This window comes from Solea senegalensis, linkage group LG5 (assembly GCF_019176455.1).
Source record: "Solea senegalensis isolate Sse05_10M linkage group LG5, IFAPA_SoseM_1, whole genome shotgun sequence".
Lineage (NCBI taxonomy): Eukaryota > Metazoa > Chordata > Actinopteri > Pleuronectiformes > Soleidae > Solea > Solea senegalensis.
Genome location: NC_058025.1, coordinates 16,327,659 through 16,348,293, shown reverse-complemented (window position 1 = coordinate 16,348,293; position 20,635 = coordinate 16,327,659). Strand labels below are relative to the sequence as shown.

Sequence of the window (20,635 nt, the reverse complement as noted above, 5' to 3'; positions counted from 1 at the left end):
TTACCTTTTTCTTTTCTTATCTGCCCATTTGTTATTTTCCTCAAATGTGATTGTACCTAAATGGGGAAAAAAGGTACAATAGTGGATTTCAATACTGACTGTCAGTTGCGTTGTGTAATGTGCTGGTTTGTGCTGTAAATGTGCTTTAATTTCAGAGCTTCCTTTTGTTTTATTAGATTATTTCAGCACCAGAATGAAAGTGCATCTGTGAAACACAATAATTTACTGGTCACACTCCTGTTACCTGATGCTGCTGCATAGTCACCATGATTCATAGCCATTGGCATTTGGCATGGGGCTGGATAAATACAAATTAGATTTAATACAAATATGGTGGCACTAGAGGAAAAGTACCATCATAAAAAAGGACTTTGAAGAGTGGATCAGGTTTTGGAGAGATGCTAGAAATCCACATTCTTAATGCATGTCATTGTGAAATTCAGTGTTTTGTTATATGCAGTGCAAAAAGGGATGTGTCATCCTTTGTAGCAGTGTGACTCACCGATATATTGAGATTGTTTTGCAAAAAAAATGTTTGCGGTATAAATTACAGATAATGTGTAATGTGATAATGTGATAATTGTGTTGGTAAATAAAATTTAGAATTAGGTTTTTGGTATTTATGAGTGCAGCAGAGTCTTGGCAATTCCTACAAATCGATCCAAACTTAAATTTTGTGAACCATTTGATCGTGTTTTCTTAATAACCATCACTTTCTGCCTGCCAGTGTTTTCAATAATCCTGTTGCTGTTCAGCATCATTAAAAATGACAGCCTCCCTCAATTCCAGTGTCTTGAATAAAGGTTATGACATTTTTAGAGGGTTTGCTCACAGTGACAGACTAAATAGAATATAGGCAACCAATTATTTTATTGTAATTTATTTAAGGTTAGAATCCGCCTCTGGTATTAGATTCAGGGGGATTTCTCCATTCCTCTCTGTCGTGACTTGGAAAGCTCTAACACACTTCAGTGTCTTTACTTTCTGTTACGTAACTGCTGTCTGTTTGCAGTGTTCCTGCCACCATGGGACTCGCACAAACACGCAAACAAAACAAACTTTTAAGGGGTTGATTAAAATTTGGCTCTTTTTTTCATTGGGCTTTGGCGCCAGTTATAATGTTGGCCGTTATTTATTCCTTGATCCACAGATAAAAAACAAAAGGGAAACCCAACTAACATGCACAAGCTGCTTTGCTAAAGAAGCGAAAGACGGCTATCCAAAGAAACTTCCCCAATGTTATGTAATCAAAAAAAAACAATTTGGGTTTCACTGTCGTGTCATTAGCTTTTAGATATAGCAAAGTTTTTAATGAGGCTGGAAACTTTGCTCATCTTTCTTCTCCCCCTCTCATTTTCTCTATTATTTTTGATTTCAGGTTGCTTTATTGACATGACATATGTGAGGAATACATGAAAAAGAACATGGCTATCACTATACTTGTTATAGTTTGGGTGTTGGAGATTGTTGGCTTCACCCGTGGCTCCTCCTCTCCATGTGTCCCCATGAATTTGAGCAAGACACTGAGCCCAAGTTTCTTCTACTAGCCAGAATCTGCTTTATGGTTCTTTTGCTGATATGGATATGTATGTTTGCTGCTAATCCCTTGTTTTTTTGGCGAGGCAATTTGAAATAGTAAAATAAAATCTGGGACCAGTACACTGTAGAACAGCAATTACTCCAATAAACAGTTTTTTATATACAGCATTAAGTAAGAGACATTGACTATTGAGTGTTAAGCGTGTGACACATTTCTCTCGATAGTAGATAGACGTTAGGTTGTAGTTTGACAAATCATGTTTCAGCATGTTTGAGCACATTTCTTTGCCGACAGCCCGTGTAGAGATCAAAAGAGTTGGAACACACTGAACAAAATGCCTTAGCTTTTTTTCCTTTTCATATAATTTTTTTGTTTTATTGTCGAGCAAGTTGTTTCAGGAACTAACTATGTCTGATGAATGTAAACGGAAATACCTATTTGATTAAAAAAGTGCAACACTTTGTCTCACTTTGTGTTAACGGTGCACCTCTTTTCCTTATGTTTGAAATAATCCGTGCTGGCATTTACTTTATGTGCACTTTATTTTCATTAAAAACTAGCTTGATATATATATATATATATCCATAAATGTTTTTTGAGCACCATTTGAGTTTGCCCTTTCCTTCGGCAACACATTTGTTCATACAGAAGCTGCAAATTGCTCATGTCTTTGTTTTCCCATTTGTCTAGACAAAGGAATTGCATGAATCTGAACAAATTCTCTTTGCTTTTTTTGCTCCTTCAAACAGAGAGATCGTTTTGTGAAGCTTCTGGATCAACTTCATAACTCCCTGCGTATAGACCTCTCCATGTACAGAGTGAGTGTCCACTTTTCTTTACCACATGCAGACTTGCAGCTTCAGTCCAGTAACATGACAATTTGTGCCTTTTTGTTTGGGGAGAGAAAGTGTGGTGGCGAGCAGAAAAATGACCCAGATTCACGACCCCGGTCTGAATGAAGGCCTTTCTCCATGGAGTTTGCATGTTCTCCCTTTGTGTGTGGGAGAACATGGGTTGTGTCAGAGTCACAATCCTCAGGTGGAGGATAAAGCAGCAGACACTTTATTATTTTTATTTTGTATCGTGTGTCCCAAACAATGCAACAAATATTTGTCATCTTTATTTCTTCCAACATGCTCTTGATGTTAACTATACTGCCTTCTCAGTTACTTGGGTTTTCCTTTCTTTCACAGTTTCCATTCTTTCTTTTTGTCAAAATCTCACTCCTCTCTCATTATTTCATTAATTATGAGAGTGTGTTAGTAATACGTTTTGCATAATATAATAATAATATGCATAAATTAGGAACCCAAGATCATAAAATTAAAAACCATTGACATGATTGAAAAAGGGGGGGAAAGAACCTTACTACAAAAGGGAAAATGCACTTTGCTTTGTTTACTGAAATATTAATTACCCTTTGCATGTTTGTGTTTCTCATGCAGAATAATTTCCCAGCCAGCAGCAAGGATCGCCTCCATGACCTGAAGTCAACAGTGGATCTTCTCACAAGCATCACCTTCTTCAGAATGAAGGTAGAAACAGAAAGCAATACATTAATAAACAAGTTAATAGTGTGTAAAGTCATAATCAGGGCTGGAAGTTAACTTTTTTGTGCCTTTAAATAAAGGTGAACGACACAGAAAATGCATGAGCATGGTTCTTGAACTTGAGAAAATAACAGTAACAGAAACATCATCTCACTGATGGTCTCTCCCAGCTGAGCATTAATCTATTAGTGTGTTGTTTCACTCACATATAGGTCATTCAACCAAGTTCAACATTTTCTTGGAGACTCGTGGTCCCTAATTGCCTCTAACTTTTAAGTTTTTTGTCCCAATTACAAATGGATTAGACTTTGTTTTTACATACGACAGTCACGACAGTGCATTTCTTCTGTACTAACGTCACAAACAAGCCAGTCACAAACTTTGCCATCCGCACCAATTGACCACTTTGTGTTAAAACGTCTTCTTTTACTTTGAATCATCCTTTTTGTTGCTCTGTTGTTACAACCGACCTCTTCATCCCAGCAATATGCCGCCACATTTTGGGCTTAAAAATGTCAGACTTTCTTGTTGTGTTACCCTCATAAAAACACACATAGCAGATATGTCAACAAAATAACAGTTTCTCTGTACTCATTGGTGTCGGTTTCACCTGGTGGTAATTTCATGCTCTGGTCATGATGTAGATGGTGCTATCAAAGGTGACTGTGACTGTGATTCTGTCAAGTTTTGATACGGTGGATTTGGTGCTAATGAGGTGAACCTTGGTTTTATCACTGTTTAATTTCAGAACGTTGCAAAAGAACCAGCATTTGATTTCACAAAGGCAATTGGAGAGGGAGTTAGGTTTTGGTGGACAGGTGGCGCTGGGTGTCATCAGCTCTACCTGTTACCTGTTAATGCATTATGAAAAAAGCCTGACTGCATGAATATCTGTGTCTCTCAGTGGTGTTTTTCACCCCTATGTGCTGCCCTTGTTCTTGTCCAGGTCTTGGAGCTGCAGAGTCCTCCCAGGGCAGCGAATGTGGTGCGAGATTGCGTGAAAGCTTGCCTGAACTCCACCTACGAGTATATCTTCAACAACTGTCTGGAGCTCTTCAGCCGTCAGTTCCAGACTGCCGTACAACCGGTGAGTTTCCACCGATTCTTTTCAGCATTAATAATGTAATATTTGTTCATTTCCATACCACAATCTGCTTCATTATTGATTCCTATCACATTGATGCTGAGGTCGAAAAGTTTTACAGTTTTAACTGGGGGTTTTTTGGTGGCGACAGTCTCACCATAACCACCTGGGAATCATTTTGCATGGTGAAACAGAAGCGAGTTTAGAAACCGTTTACATTTGAATCATGAGCTACCATACAGTGCAACCTGTACGAGTCTGCAAACAGTTTATACTTGCATAGCATTTTTAATTATTTAAAGGCTTCACCAGAGTTATTCTTTGTGCAGCCTGAGCCAGAGAAGAAAAAGAAGAAGGAAAAAGCTGATGGAGATGAGGAAGAAGACGATGAGGAGGAGGACGAGGAGGAGGAAGAGGAGAAGAAAGAGGAGAGCCAGCCAGAAGAGCAGGGACCAAGTATTCAGAATCTGGAGTTCTGGCCCAAACTCATCACACTCATCGTCTCCATCATTGAAGAGGACAAAAACGCATACACGGCCATCATTAACCAGTCAGTATTTAGTTTCACTCTTATTTTTACCTCGTTTGAGAAGTGTTTGGAATGTTCTCAAATCTGTAATTTGTTTAATTGTGTGAACTTTTATTTACTAATCAAAAGTACAAGATTGTCAGTGTTTTCTCAAAATGTTCTCAAAATAACCTAATTCTATTCGTTAACATAAACAATTTGTTAGAACTTAATTGTGTGGAGAGACATGCAACTAACTTGCTGTCGACCATCTACTGAGAGTAGGAAACGATGGAGCAGTGAACTGTCAGATCAAACTTTTTTTTTCTCTGTTTGCACAACTAATAGAGACATACAAGTACATGAATCAAAGTAGTGGACATAACAGGTGTAGCATGCAAGAAATGCTCATTGTTAGTGTTGCCAGGCAACAGTTATGGTACTATTTTTGTTTGCCAGAGCATGGCTGTGATATCTGTGCCCTCATGCTCATGACTTGCTGGTTTTCCAGTACAACAGCACTCCCTCTCATGCGATATTGCTTAATTAACAGAAGCAGAAGAACTATTACTTTTTCGTCTCTTTCAGGTTTCCTCAGGAACTCAATGTTGGTAAAGTCAGCGCTGAGGTCATGTGGATGCTGTTCGCTCAGGACATGAAGTACGCTCTGGAGGGTGAGACTTTGTGTGTCTCTATACAGCACGTGTGTGTGTGTGTGTGCATCTGTGAGAAAAAGTAACAGCTGTCACGAGACTATCACCTTTGCTTCACTCCCTCGTCATTCTCACTCTGTTTCCTTCACTCCTTCGACTCTCTTCTAGTTCTGGATCAAATCGATCATTACCGCTGGAACAATGGTGAGATAGATTGTAGCTGATAAGATCGAGTCAGACGAGCCAGTACTGCTAGAGTTGCTGTGGTTTCTGGTTGTTTATCCATGTTGAGTCACAGATAAGGGTTCGAGAGTCAGAGCGACTGACATCATATGAGACTTAAACTAGAAAAATATGAAAGAAGTCTAAGAAGTACATGTTGAAAGGCTTTGGAGCCTGTTTTCTTGATCTTATGCCTCTGAGCTGCACAGCCACACTCAGTTTACCTGAGCTGCTCAGCTGGAGCAAAAGTGGAATTTAAAGCTTTGATCAAAAGCAAATGTTGAAGGAGAATAATGTTCCCTGTTTCAGGCCGTTGAATTAAATCAGTGTCTTCTCACTTCTCCGGCTGTTTGGAATTAATTCCAATTTTCCAAGGTGAAAACAGGCTCTTATTATTAATGCTTGATTAATCAAAAGATTTTAATATCAGATGAAATTACAGATTTTTATTCCGGAGTGAAAGTTGTTTATTTAAAGCATGTATGTATTATTCCTCAAATCGATTTTTACAATTGATAAATATTATATGCAAGTACAATTTCTGTTTGAGTCTCATGTGTCTCATGTAAGACTTGAAACTCTTGTGTCCCAGATCCCAGCTCGTAGATAAATAATTATTTTAGATTTCAGATCAAATGTTTAGTCATAAAGAAATAGTTGAGACTGCTTACAACAGAAAACAAAAACCTGCTTAGAGGCTCGTTTATGTAGTTCATCGTCTCAGTTGAAATCATAGTTTGATCCCTTCACTTCTTTAGACTCTTCTGTCTGTGTCTTCTTTCCATTTCCTCGAGAGTTTGTACTTTTTTGTTATTTAGTATTATTTCCCTTTTCATCTCTGTCTTGCTTTCTTGTTTTTGTTTTTTTTTCTGACTTCTTATTGGTTGTTCTCACAACTCTGTTGCCATCTCAGCTCCCGTCACAATTCGCATCCGCGGAGTTAATTTCTATGCTGGTAAGACTGTGTGTGTAAGTGTGTGTGTGTGTGTGTGTGTGTGGTTTTAAAGCCCCTAATGAGATAAAATGTTGTTGAATTTGTGGTTAGTTTCGGGTTGCACGTGATTTATGTTACGGTAGAGATTGCGGTTACGGTTTGGCTTGGGCTTCTGTGTTATAGCTGTGTAAATCTGTGTGTTTCTGCGTGTGTGTCTGTGTCTGTCACTGTCATCTTTACAGAACATGAGAAACATAAGCTCTGCAAGACTGCGGACTACATGAATCTGCACTTCAAGGTCAAGTGGCTTTACAACGAGTATGTGAAGGACCTGCCTGCCTTCACAGACACTGTGCCTGAGTACCCAGCGTAAGACACTCACACACACGTTCTCACACATTCTCACACATTCACGCACACCTCCTGTGTCCTCTCCTCCAGACAAGAGCAACCTCATCATTTACAGGTTACTAGGTGATTTTAATTCACAAATTTCTAACTGTGGTAAAATGAAATGAATAAAACCAGTCAATGAAAAAACACATAAAAAAAGTAAATAATTTAATAAAGCAAAATAATTAAAGCCGTGGCATGTAAATATGAACCGATGTCTGTTGTATTCAAACCATTGTCAAATGAATTAAGCCTATCAGCGACACATGACTCCTTTTATTTGTCTATGCATCTATATAAGTATAGCAGTGTTTAGAACTCATGTTGCCGGGCGACAAACGATTCATTTTATGTCAAGACAAACAGAGGCAACAGCAGCACTCCAGCACTAGTTTGTGCTAGTAAAGTTTGGATTATGACTGAAATCACAAAGAAATGCCCGTGTCAGCTAAATGGCACGCACACAAACACTATCACAGTCAGGTTTGATAGTATTGCTTGACGGAGCTGGTTTTCCAGGTGAAGGAAACAACATACAAACATCGTAACATTGTACAAGTTACGCAGCGCAGCTTTAATTCATAATAATCCTTTGTCAAAACGACGGTGATTTCAACAGGCTGAAATAAGTTCTGTCACATTTATTGTTCATCTTAGTCTTGTTGTTGTTCCAGGTGGTTCCTCCAGTTTGTCCTGGCCTGGCTGGGTGAGAACGAGGACGTGTCGATGGAGTTCATGCATGGAGCACTGGAGCGAGACAAGAGAGAAGGGGTGAGGTGACGAGAAAAGACTGTGGTTAGAAGTGTTTTTCCATGAGCAGAAATCTGCTCCTTAATATTATGAGGACAACACATTTGTTCTTTGTTTACTACATACAGGAACATATCTGCCCAAATTCAGAATATTGTTTGAAAAATGTAACAATATAATAGGAAAGAAACTCTGTTGAGTTCTTTGAAGGTTTTTTTTTTTGCAACAGAGGCTGTAATCTAACACATACTGGAGGTGCAAGCCTTGGTCTAATCTGTGAAATGAAACGCTATGCTAGTTTGTGTGTGTTTGCGTGTGTGTGCATGCGCGTGTGTGTCAGCACTTATCTGTTATTCCTTTTGTGCCACCAGTGTACACAAAACTATCAACAGTAGCTATTATCAGGCAGACAGAAACACATCGAACAACTCACTTGTTGTGTTTTTGCTCTTAAATTGCAGTTAACTGTTAATCTATGAGCGTGCAACTTGTTTCACATTATGTTTGCAGTCTATACCTGTTTGTACTGCTTATCATTTGCTTTAAAAAGACCTTTTTCTTAAACAATGTCTGCAGTATGTTTATGTCCAATTGATTCAGCAGTCTCGTGCTTGCAGTAATCAGAGGAGGAAGTCATGTGACAAAGTCTGTGAGGGAGGAGGCCAGAATTTGATAGAAGGGTCAATAAAATATTAAAATGTTTGTTTTCCATTTCCACTAGATATAAAGTTTCTTCCTATAACCAACCAACATTATGACATATCCTTAACTGCATGTTTATTTATTTTTTATTTTCTAACCCTTTAAACAGTTGCACTACCATTGTCACATCATAAAAGGCTTAGTCATTTATTTTATGTTTTTTTGTTTTTTATTTTTTTATTAGTTTTAGTAGGGTGGGGACAAATATCTTATTAAACGATTTAGGTTGGGGGACTTGGAGTTAGAGTTTAATGATCTCTTTTTACTGGAGCGTCAGACGTCTTTCCATTCGAATAATATTCAGCAATGTGCTCTGCAATTTAAATTTCTCATTTCCTGACATTGGCTCAGCAGACACCACAATTCAATTAAGGCAAAAAGAAAAAAGAAAAAAACAGGAACAATTTTCTGTCTCCTCTATTGGTGGAGATAAGACATTATGTCTATGACCTCGGCTGTTATGTCTGATGTGTTACCACACAGATCTTGCATTAATGGGACATTTATGTTATTTAACACTGTGACTTGGGCCACTTTGTTAATACAGGGAGGAATATGGAGGATAATAGAGGATATGGAAATAATGGAAGGTAACTCACAAAAAGTTTAAATGTTTGAAAAATCCTAAAAAAAAAAAGAAAAAGGCACAATTCTTTAAAGCAACTATACTTGAGGCAATAAAAAAACTGAACAAAATGATGTAAAGGAGACTCTCGTTAGACCAGTTCTTAACATAATGTTATCCTCTTGTCCTCCCTTAATGGGATAATTGTCAATGTTACAGCAGCAAGATTTAAACAAGACATAAAAAAAATTAAAAATATACCGTATATACAAAATGTATTGTACGCTTGTATTACTGATATGTCTTTTAGGAAATAGTCTATTCTATTATATTCTAGACTCATGTTGGCTCCTCATACTGGTTTTCAGACAATGTGATTGGTTTACTTATTCAAAGTAAGATTGGTTGTTGCAGAAATGACAGTAATAATAGTCAGAAGTGTTATGCACAAATTTGCTCTTGTGTTTGTATTTGCTGTCATTTTCTCTGCATTCGTCTGTAAACAGAAAAAAAACTGTAGTCTTGGTAACAATTGTCTGTCATAAAAAAGGTAACGCAAACTTAGTGTAGCTTACATTAACCACAAAAACAGGTTTGGTTAGCCCACTTTCAGGCTCAGATCAGGTTCAAACAGAAGTATACATCTTATGCATCAAGATTCTGTCTCTTACTCAGTACACTCCACACATATCCTGTACCTGTATCGCTCCAGTAGCCTAATGGCACACCTCATTGGAGTTTATGAGGAGACCATTACAGATGGATCGTCGTGAGGACCTTAAGTGCTTATTCGCCTCGTTGGCTCTTAAGGACCCAGATATAGATCAATATACTGTAGGTTTCTAAAACAACACAAGGATTCAATCATGTGGCACAATCCTCTTAACTGCCACAGACTATCACACCAACCCTCAGGGCACAATTCACATTTCCATTTAAGCCATTTAGCCGATGAATCTACAGCATCTGTGGCAACTCATGCAATATGTCCTCCATTCCTTCAGCACCAATGTCACAAGTGAATGATCATGTAGTCATGGTCAGAATGTCCTGATTTCTGTGGAGTGATTAACACAGTAGCTGGAAAATAGTGTTGTACTATATTATTTGATTGCAAGACAGCAGAGAAGGATGTGATGCATGAGTCAGTGAAGATGCTGCTGTTTGGATTACAGGAATTACAGAATGCTACTGTTAAATACTGACGTGTCTCTCTCCACCTGCAGTTCCAGCAGACATCTGAGCACGCTCTCTTCTCCAGCTCGGTGGTGGACATCTTCACGCAGCTCAACCAGAGCTTTGAGATCATCAAGAAACTAGACTGTCCTGACCCCACAGTGGTGGCCCAGTATAACAGACGCTTTGCCAAGGTACTGTATGTCTACAGTATATTTATTAAATCTTATTTATGTACAGACACAAATGTGAATAAATGCAGTTGTCATGTTAATCACATAAACACATTTAGTCAGAATACAGAGCTGCATTGTTACATTATTTGTATGCTGCGTATTTCATCAGACACAACAGGGGCTTGTGGGGGCAAGAAGTATTTATCCCTTTAATCTGCTGTTAATCAGCATTGTGTGAATTCACTTGACAATAGTTTGAATCTAAAAACATGTATTTATATTTAAAAGCGCCACACTACAGTCTTGACACAGTGGAGGTGAGCTATAAGCACCGCTGTAGCTGCGATTGGTCTTTTAGAGGATTAATTACTAATTCAAGTAAATGTTCAAGCAAAGTTGCCAAGTATTTGCATTTTCCATCTTCTCGTTATATGGCAGCGCTACCAACGCTTCAAGAAGAGTTTTAATGGGCCTGTATTCTTGGTGTAGTGTAGTATGGTTATAAACTACTCTTAGGAGTGTAGTTTAGCCATGTGGTTCCAGTAATGAGGAGTCCAGATAACTTTAACAACTTTTTGTTCAAGAAGTTAAGCCACTGTGTGTAAGTCAGAGCTCCTATAGCATCGTAATTTGCAGATTAACAAGTAGATTTTCAACTCTTTGTCCATTTGTCTACCAATATGCTATAAATTTGGTATCAAATAAAAAAAATACTACCCTATGTTCCTGGGCAACAGCTTTAAAGTGTCAGTTCTGACCTTCTTGAATCATGTATTCCTCTGAAACACTGACCAGTGGCTTCCTGCTTGTGCACAGTTTGCACTGTGTTGTGTTTGTAGGAACTGAACCTTCCAATGTAATTTAAGGCAGTTGCTTTTAGGCAGAGCCATTAAATTTAACAAACCTTTCACTGCAGAAGAATTGTGTGCAGATATATTCTGTGTGTGTGTGTGTGCGCGCACGCTTGTGTATGTGTGTGTGTGTGTTTATTGTTTGTGGTGCTTTGGCTCGATCAATGTAGGACTCATTAAATAAAGAATGGCTAATGTAAGCCATCACTCTCAGATGTCCATCTCTGTCCCCAACCCTTGACTCCCTGTCCACTTTGCTCCACTCATAGTAATATCTCTCTCTCTATCTCCTCGCTCTTTAAGCTTTAAGCATTCCTCTCTAAATGTCTCTATTTCATCTTTTTCTGAAGAAGAACATGTCCCATGTGTGCCCCACACAGTCTTTAGCAGATGCATTAGTGTACGCAGTTAACATCTAAGATTTATTGTCGGATCAATAAACACGTAAGACACACAGTTTCAGCTCTGACATCCTTTAGACTCCCTGGTTTTTGTTCTTTTAATTCTCTTACATCGAATACTCTGAAGAATCATCAGACATCAGTTTGCATAAGGCAGTTGTATCTTCCAACTTAAGGACTTGAGGTGTGTATCGCACAGTGGTGTAGTTGATTTTTATTGGCCATTGCAGCTGTCATTAGTGCTGAATGTGTGTCATGCCCCTGCAGCAGCGTTGACAGTGACTATAACAGCTAAGCATGAACGGTAATGATAACAGGCTGCTCTCTGTTGGTGGGGATGTCTTGCCAACACTTTCGCCTACACCTCTCAATGTAGCCAAGTATGCACGGACCACTGGTCCCTCTCCACTAGTTGGCAAAATTAAAATCACTGAGGGGAAAGCTTTATATCATTGAACATAAAACTAGTAAACAGCCCTGAGTGCAGGATGAATCAGGAAACACCGTTGCACCAGAAGTGAAAAGCCAAGATTTCTGATATGAAAATACTATGATTTTCATTTAGAATGACATACTCTACCATGTGGAGCCTTTAATTATGAAAATAAAATGTTGGGTCATTTGCACACAACACTTCTAACAAACTGCTGCTGTTTTTTTAATGAAATGTTAGATAAATATGTATCATTCTAACATGAATATTTGATATTTCTTCAGTTTTTGACCTAAACAACACCATCCATTGTCAGATTCACTACCTTCGACTGTCCCAATGTGTTTGATGTCTTGTTTCCAGACGATCACCAAAGTGCTGCTGCAGTACTGTGCCCTGCTGTCCAAGAGCTTCCCCTCCTACTGCGAGAAGGAGAAGATAGTGAGTACTGCTGTCTCATCCAAACACAACAACGTATCTGTTCTCTGTTGTTTACTTGTGTGAATATTATAACTTCCTGTCATTGCCTTCTGTTCTTTGTCCTTTTCCTTATTGACTTCACTTTGTAACTCTCTTTCTCTTTTTGTTTTCTCTTTTCTACTTGCACCTCCTCTAACTTCCTCCAGCCGTGCGTGCTGATGAACAACATCCAGCAGATGAGGGTTCTTTTGGAGAAGATGTTTGAGTCAATGGGAGCAAAACAGGTGGGGAAACACAGATGTGTGTAAACACAGCTGCTGTTCACTTAAAGTTTATTAATGAGCTGTGTGGTAAAAATTGAAAATGAATGTCATTATTTTGAGTCTTGGTGAATGAGAAATGATCATCAGTGGCTGAATCCAGTGGAGCAAGAAATTACTGAGTGACTGAGTGAGCCACAGTGAACAACCATCCATCCATCTTCTACCACTTTATCCTCACATGAGGGTTACAAGGAGGTGCTGGTGCCAATCCCAGCTGACATAGGGTGAAATACAGGTCACCAGTCCATCACATGGCCACTTAAAGACAAACAACCATCTACTCTCACACTCACTGTGGTCCATCAATGAAAGAGCCAATAAGTCAACATCAGTGCATTTTCTACAGTATATTTAATTTATTTATTAGGCGAATAATTAATGTCCCCTCATGGATTATGCAGTTTTGGATTCCAGTTTATTGTTATGTTGCATTTTTAAATATTTGTCTTCACTTGCATCTTCACGGGGACAAAGTGCTGTTGGCAGCAGGAGATAAAAGTTTGTTTACAGTTTATGATTGTTGCTCATCGAAAAACATCTTCATTAAACTGGATGTAAATTCTAAGACATCTTTTTTATATTAAAAGCATTAAAATATAGTGTATTATATTTCAACATGTATTATACGGTTTGTAGTAGTAGTGTCAGTGTCAACACTGTTGGACTTCAGATTTATTGCAATGAAGGAGTAACTGCATATTAATAAGCTTGAAATCTGTCTTGTGGAGCAAAATGAACGATGATCGGACGGCTTCTCCGTAGTTGTTTTTTTTCTTTTACTGTTGTCGTACATTGTTCTTGTCAGTGTTGATGTTATATTGAATAGCAATTTTTGACGGCAAGGTGAAAATAATGGCCCATTAAAATTTTATACATTAAATATCCGCTTGAAAATTGTATGACGGCGAAAGTGTCAGCTAAACCTGGGTGAATCTAGGAGAAAAGTATCTGCACTGGCATGTAGAGTCCAATCCAATTTTATTTATGAAGCACTTTTAAAGCAACACGATTTGCCAAAGTGCTGTACAGTCACATTAAAATACATCGAAGTTAATAAATGACTTAAAAACAAGGGCCGTCAATGTTAACGCCTTAATCACTGTGATTATTACAGCCGTGATTAATGCGATAAAGTAATTTAAAGTTAACGCAAGTGTGTTTACTTCTGGTGTGCGCTGACCTCTAACATGAAAGCTGGGAATTATCCGCGCCTGCAGTCAGTCAGATATGAGAGACAGAAGAGGAGAGTAGCGAGGGATTGTTGGGCGGAAGGTTTCATTTTAAGAAGCTAAGCGACAGTCATCGATAAAACAAAAGCTACCTGGGTGCCACGGCACAATTTATTGGCACTGACTGGAAGTTGCGATCCTCTGCCCGGAGACTTCCATTTGAACGCGTACGCTGCGTGGCTGACTCTTCCACACTCTCTCTGTTGCATACAGGATGGCAGTCATCCATGTTGAGCCTTTATTCTAAGATGACCTGGTTGGCACTTGATAGGCCTGAGTCTCTTTGAAATGGTTACTAATTCATTTAATCATTTGAAGAAAAGCAAACTTTTAATCGTGATTCATCTAGATTGACAGATCTCAAAATGTGAAATGAATTAGTTTTTTTTTTTATCTATTGACAGCCCTCATAGAAAACTAAAACAGACAAATGATAATAATACAAGTAAAAAACAATGTGATCAAGTTTTTAGATCATGCTGCAGGAGATTCCAAGAAATTGCTTCACTCACAGTGACACCAGAGTTCCTATATTACATATATAAAATTTAAAAAAGGAGAAAAAGAAAATGAGACAGTTTTCTGCGTCTGAGCCAGTGAAATCGTTCACTGGAGGCAAGTGAACTTCTTGGTACAACACACTACAGCCACAGATGTGGGTCACCTTGCCATCCTTCACATGTGAACTAATCACTGTGATGGATCTATTTCATATGTATTCGTGTTTAGAAGCTCCAACCAGGAGAAGCAGCAGCCGACTTGACTTCATGCGCAGACAAGAAACCAAGCAGACTCTTTGTTCATAAGACTCTGATGTTGACCTCTGCAATGTGAGCGATGTATAGCAATGGCGTTCTATAAATAGCAGCCCGTCGGAGATCCCTGATCATGTGGCCTTGAGGGGTAATATTGTGAAGTGGCATGGGGTGATTATTGGATGTGCAGAACTCATATCACTGGATAATACCTGAAAGTGCTTGAACCTGTGATTGAAGCATTATATTGTGTGAAGGATGTTGTGATAACATCCTTTACAATGACGGAAATCTAAGATTTTGAAAGACTGACATGAAGGAAATGTGTACGTATGAGCATTAAGGACAGTCTGTGTCCTCTATGACAGAGGTGTCCCTCCTCTTTCTCCCAAGCGATTGGGAAACTTTACTTGAATAGAAGTAAACATGCTCATATGTAATATCACAAAAAAACGGATACAGATTTTAGAAATTAAAAAAAATGTGTTTGGATGATGGAGGATTAAGTTGTTAACAGTGTAGCAGGTGATCAGAGTGTATATTCATTGGCCTTGAATTATGTCACGCAAGTGTGTGTTTGTGTTTCTCTCCACAGTTAACTGCTGAGGAGGAGAGGGTATGTGGAGGTTATTCTTTTTTTTTTTTTGCCCTTGCTTCCGTTACTCCTTGAACACAACTGTCAAACCCCCTCTTCCACATCACTCTGTGTATTTATTTTTAGGTTGATCCCAGTTTACCTATAAGGTATCAAATATAACCTTTTTTCCTCCTCCTTCTCCTTCCTCGACTCCCAGGTTGTTGTCTCTCTACCTGATAGAATGTGTAAGAAATACTGGGTTTTTTTAATTTGTGTACGTGTGTGTGTGTGTGTGTGTGTGTGTGTGATGCTGCTTCTTTCTAAAAGCTTGAGAATGAGGAAGAGCCTGAGGAGTGTGATGAAGAGGTGGGTCATTTTGTTTGTCCGTTACAAGCTGAAACCTCAGAATCAGATTTGAATGGAGTGATTTTTAGTGTAAAACAGCAGTTCAACAGTTTGTGAGTCAACAAAATTAGAAAAACACACTATAGTCCAAACTCAATACCATTGCAGATTTCCTGAGGGGGATTAGAGTGTCTGACGTCAGGTTTACTTAATAATCTGCTGCTCTTGTCTACAAACAAAGGTATTGCTATTTTAGGATTGAGTTAGTGAGATTTATCTACACAAATTGTGTACACTATATAGTCAAAAGTATATCCATGGAAGTATTTCCATGACGACCTCCTCTCCTTGGAGAAAACTTTCAGTATTCTTGAACCTGTCTGCAGATCATTTACTCTCATTTGACCACATTTCTGTGGTCATTGACCGGTGAAAAATAATAAATACAATCAAATGACAATATTGAAAACTATGCAGAAAAACTACAAAGTCTTTCCAATGAATAAAATAAAATAAGATCAAATATTAATATCAGCATCTTACATGTCGGAGGTGGTGGGGTTATGGTGCGTCCTGTTGCTTAACTTTAAGGGTGTTGGTGACAAAACAAAATCATAATAACTGTCATAACAAGTCAGCGTTATCTTATGTTGAGCAGACCTTTTGGAGGCAATAATATGATTAGCATAAATTTGTGTCTCATTGAGTTAATTGTTTCAGCGCGACAGCAGCTTAATCCAACCGTGAAACCTGTCGTTTCCTATAAGACTGTCACACGTACATTTTTGCTTTATTGTGTTATAATTACGTTGTCTTACATTTGTGTGTGTTTTATTCCTGTACCTTCACCTGCATCTCTACCAGGTCATCTCTGACAATGAACAGGTGGATGATGACATGGTGGGTAGGCTGCATTATCACACACACAAAAAAGACTCATTCCATTTTTTGTTAATTCATCAATTGTCTCTGTTTTTTGTTTTGTTTTTGGCCGTGGTTGCTTACTTCATGGCCACCAGTCAGAGGAATCCAAGGTGAGAGAGGGATTTGTGCTCATTGCTGCTTAGTTTTAATTTGTCATTGTGTCCTCAAATGTCATCTCATTCTTTTTTTTCCCATGTTTTCTCTTCTTTTCTTAATGTTTTGTCCATTTTAACTATAGTCTTGCTGCTCAGACTCAGACGGATCTGAGGTAAGACAGAACTGAAGACGGAAATACTAACAACCATAGCATTAAAGTTCCCATTCAATTTTACTGAGACCTTTAACATTATATCATTTTAATCTTAATCTATTTATATGGTGATGTCACACCACACATCATATATTAAGCTTAAGCTAAATTTAGCTCTGGCTTTTCCTAGTAATCCTAGTAAAATGTGTAAGTAAAGCACATTTATATCTGCAAACTGATCACATAACGTCATTATTAGGGCATATCAGATATTATTTGAGATTTCTGTCTTTTTTGTGGCTCTTTGAAACCTATTTAGAGACAGAAAAATAATATAATAAGTAGATACGGGTGACAACAAACTAATAGTAATATAATATAATGTACATATATGTATTGATATTAAGAAGCAACATGAATAAAGTTAATTGAAGATGATATGAGAAGAAACTGGTACCTATGACACTGCAGGAGAAAAACTAGACAACGGTAATAGTTTTTGATTAGTAAATATAGGGCTTAGGGTTTATAACCTATTATCAAGTTATTGATTGAGTATTTTTAGTCTTTTGTCTGGTGCTAAACAAACTTGGAGGATGTAGTTTTTATATCTGATGTTATTTGAGCAGCAGTGACAGCAGTTTTAATATGTATTATGTGTTTATTCAGTGTGATAAACGCTCTCTGTGTTTGTCAGAAATTCTGTTTCAAAACTAGAGCAGACACATGGAACGTGTTGAACAGCAGAATTATTCCACTGATCTATTTAAACATTCATTTCATGCTCTTTATTATGCTGACTCATGTCACAGTCCTGAGAAATGACTCAGGTTTCAGTCGGTGTGATCTGTCTGTACCGGGAGTGTTAACAGGTTTGAATATAATTTAAAGTTATGTTACCATGGCGACGTACAAAGTCATAATGTCATCATGCTGAAAAGTGTATTTTCTACATGCTAACAAGTGACTTTTACCCTTTGAACTCCTCATCTGCTTCTCACAGTTGATAAATCTCTTCACGAACCTGATGTTGAAAAAGTCCTTAAAGCCTCTGAGTTTAATAGACTCAACAGTGGGCTGCCAGATAATTGAATTTGATTGTGTATAAAGCAGTTGTATGTAGCTTCCACTAAATAGCTTCTTGAAATCACTGTGTTTGTCACCACTGACTGTGGGGAGTCTGGCATGCAAGGGAGCAACAGAGGTGAAGGAACACAAAATGCAGCAGAGGCTCAGTTGTTCTGGTTAATGGCTGAAGTTATTGCTTTCTTAACAGATGTTAGATGGGATGTGATGGCGAAGAGGCACATGCATTACAGACTGAATGTTTTCGCTATATTTATTAAGATATAGAAGATAAAAACTGTCCTGAAAGCAGTGATGTCTGAGCACATAAACAAAAATGTCAGTGATGTTAACGTGCGCAGGGTAATTTCATCTAAACACGTTTGCACTTACCAGGCTCACTAATTGCGGCTGTTCTTGTGTGGAAGCTTGAAAGGTTAATTGAAATCAGATATTGTTTTGACTGCAGCGAAAGGGGGAAATTATTTATGTAAACAGATCCCACGGTGAATGCCTGAAGAACACTTGCTGCTCTCTGAACACGGCTTTTAAGAGCTGTTTATTTCATCACTCATATTTACTTTGCTATATTTGTATTTAATTTACAGATGAATAATTAATGAAGGGATGTTTTGATGGCCTGTGAGAGCATCCTCATCATTATTGTGTGTTTTAATCACGGAGAGTGAGGTCTGACGAATGAGTTGGATTTAGGCTTGACGTTTTATTGAAGTTTGGATAAATTTGGTGATGGGCTTTTTTGTGGTTAGGTATGTCTGAGAGCCTTCAAAAGTAAAGCTTCAGTATAGCTTCAGGCCTATTATGTATTTGTCCCAATATGAGGACAAAAAACTCACACGTTAAGGACTTTAGCTCTAGATATAGACAACCATGACATAAGCAGTTTACTACTGGGTTAAGACTGGGTTAAAATGTTCTACTTGTATGTTTGTCTTTGTGAAAACTAAAAAAGCTAAACTTAGGAAGGACGTTTTGGCTGGTCCTCAGTAAGGGTTAAAACATGGTTTTGGGGCTAGGGTTAGAAGTAGGTGTATGTCAGGGTGAGGGCTAGGGAATGCATTATCTCTATGAGTGTCCTCACTAAGATAGCAGTACAAACGTGCATGTGTGTGTGTGTGTGTAGACTGTTGAGCAGAAGTCGTGAACTCAAAGCGTCTGTTCTAAAAATAAACTGCTTCCAGAGTGTGTCTGCCTCTCTTTGAGCCAGTGTGCTATATAAAATATTGTTGGAGGTTCAGTGACTTGTCTTGTCTCTAAAGTGCTCTCTCACATTTGGCAAGTTATTTAAAAGTCTTTTTACAAGCGAGGGGAGGGGTGCTGCATGACTCAGGCCAATCCAACAGGTGCAAAAAACGTAACATCCCAGCACTCTTATGTACTGAACAACACAAACAACTTACAGATGTTTATCAGACCCTGATGGAGACCTGGAGTTGATACACGCCAGTCTGCCTGTTTGTCAATGCTGTAGAAATAAACTAATAATAATATTATTACTATTTCACCTGAAGATGTTGAGGCTTCCGTTGTGTGATAGGTTGTAGAGACAGTTGCAAATATATGGATGTGAATGAGATTTCAAGGTAGCAAAACCATGGACTCCTGTCCTTTTCTGTCCCGTCATGTCCTGTCCTGTCCCATCCTGTCCCTCCTCAGCTTGACAATAAGGAGACAGAGCAAAAGGTTGGTCGGTCAGTTCTGGACACCTTCATTTAATCAGAACATTGACTTGTATGTGTTGTTGTGTGGTGTTTTGTGTGAATTAGACTGGGTTGTATTGTAAGGTCTGTGTAAACCATAAAGAAGTACATTATCAGGCCCACAAAACAGCTACAAAGCAACATTTCTAAAGAAATCCATATATGTACTGTATATTCCATTATTTCTTACAACAGCCCGGCTAGTCTTCTTCCTTCTGAGGGTGTTTAAGGAGACAGTTTAAGGTAAAGCGTGTACAAATTAGCGACATCTAATGGTGAGACTTCAGATTGCAACAAGTGGAGGACTCAGGGGAACTACGGTGGCCCTCACATATCCAAAAGGATGTAAAGACACTTTCCTAACTCTCCACACTCTCTCTAAAGTTTCCCTCTTGTTCGTCACTTTATGTATCTGGCCTATTTTTTCCATTTGGGCTGCTGTGGAAACAAGCACGGCCCCGACCTAAATTACACATAAAAGACTAAACCGTCCAAAATATTACACAGTGGACATTTAGGTCACTGATCCTTTTGATGTAAACTAAACATTGAGTTAACAGAGTTTTACCAGATGACAATATGTTTTAGCATCGTGCTGTAAAGATAAATATTGTCTTATATTACAGTGAGACAGCTAAAAATCCTGCAGAATTAATAACAACAAGAGTAAATAATAGCTCAGTTTTTATGTGTTGAGGTTTTGAAGCAGCTGTTAAAGTTTAACTCTGTGCAGTCTGTAGGATGAGTCCTGTGTGTGTGAGGACAGTGAGGAGGAGCAGAGGAGCGTTTGGTTTCATTACTTTGATTTCTCAGACATTTCTCTGAGTCTCACTGTCTGAATTTATTCCTTGTGTCTGTGTGTGTGTCAAATCAAGAATACACACCCTTTTATTTGCTTTTTTCTGTTTTAATGCATCTTTCTTTTATTCCTTTTCATAAAGAATGACAATGAAAAGGTGAGCAATGAAAAGTAATATTTAATTTTCAGTGAAAACATGTTTCTTTGTATTTTCTTAACATTTGTGTCATTTTGTCTTTTTTTTCCCCGTTTTCACGTCTCAGTCTGAGTCTATGAGGGAAAAGGTGTG

The 20,635-nt window shown here is 38.3% G+C and overlaps 1 protein-coding gene across 1 annotated transcript in view; it reads left to right on the top strand.

The window, feature by feature from the left end:
* LOC122769291 (protein unc-13 homolog B-like) overlaps positions 1-20,635 on the top strand; it is a 66,178-nt gene that overhangs the window by 32,416 nt on the left and 13,127 nt on the right. The window contains exons 15-24 of the mRNA XM_044025718.1: positions 2,290-2,358; positions 2,986-3,075; positions 4,037-4,165; positions 4,585-4,724; positions 5,271-5,356; positions 6,734-6,860; positions 7,559-7,655; positions 10,128-10,271; positions 12,302-12,379; positions 12,565-12,642. Of these exons, the coding sequence (XP_043881653.1) occupies positions 2,290-2,358; positions 2,986-3,075; positions 4,037-4,165; positions 4,585-4,724; positions 5,271-5,356; positions 6,734-6,860; positions 7,559-7,655; positions 10,128-10,271; positions 12,302-12,379; positions 12,565-12,642 (1,038 nt within the window). The remainder of the gene's footprint in view (positions 1-2,289; positions 2,359-2,985; positions 3,076-4,036; positions 4,166-4,584; positions 4,725-5,270; positions 5,357-6,733; positions 6,861-7,558; positions 7,656-10,127; positions 10,272-12,301; positions 12,380-12,564; positions 12,643-20,635) is intronic.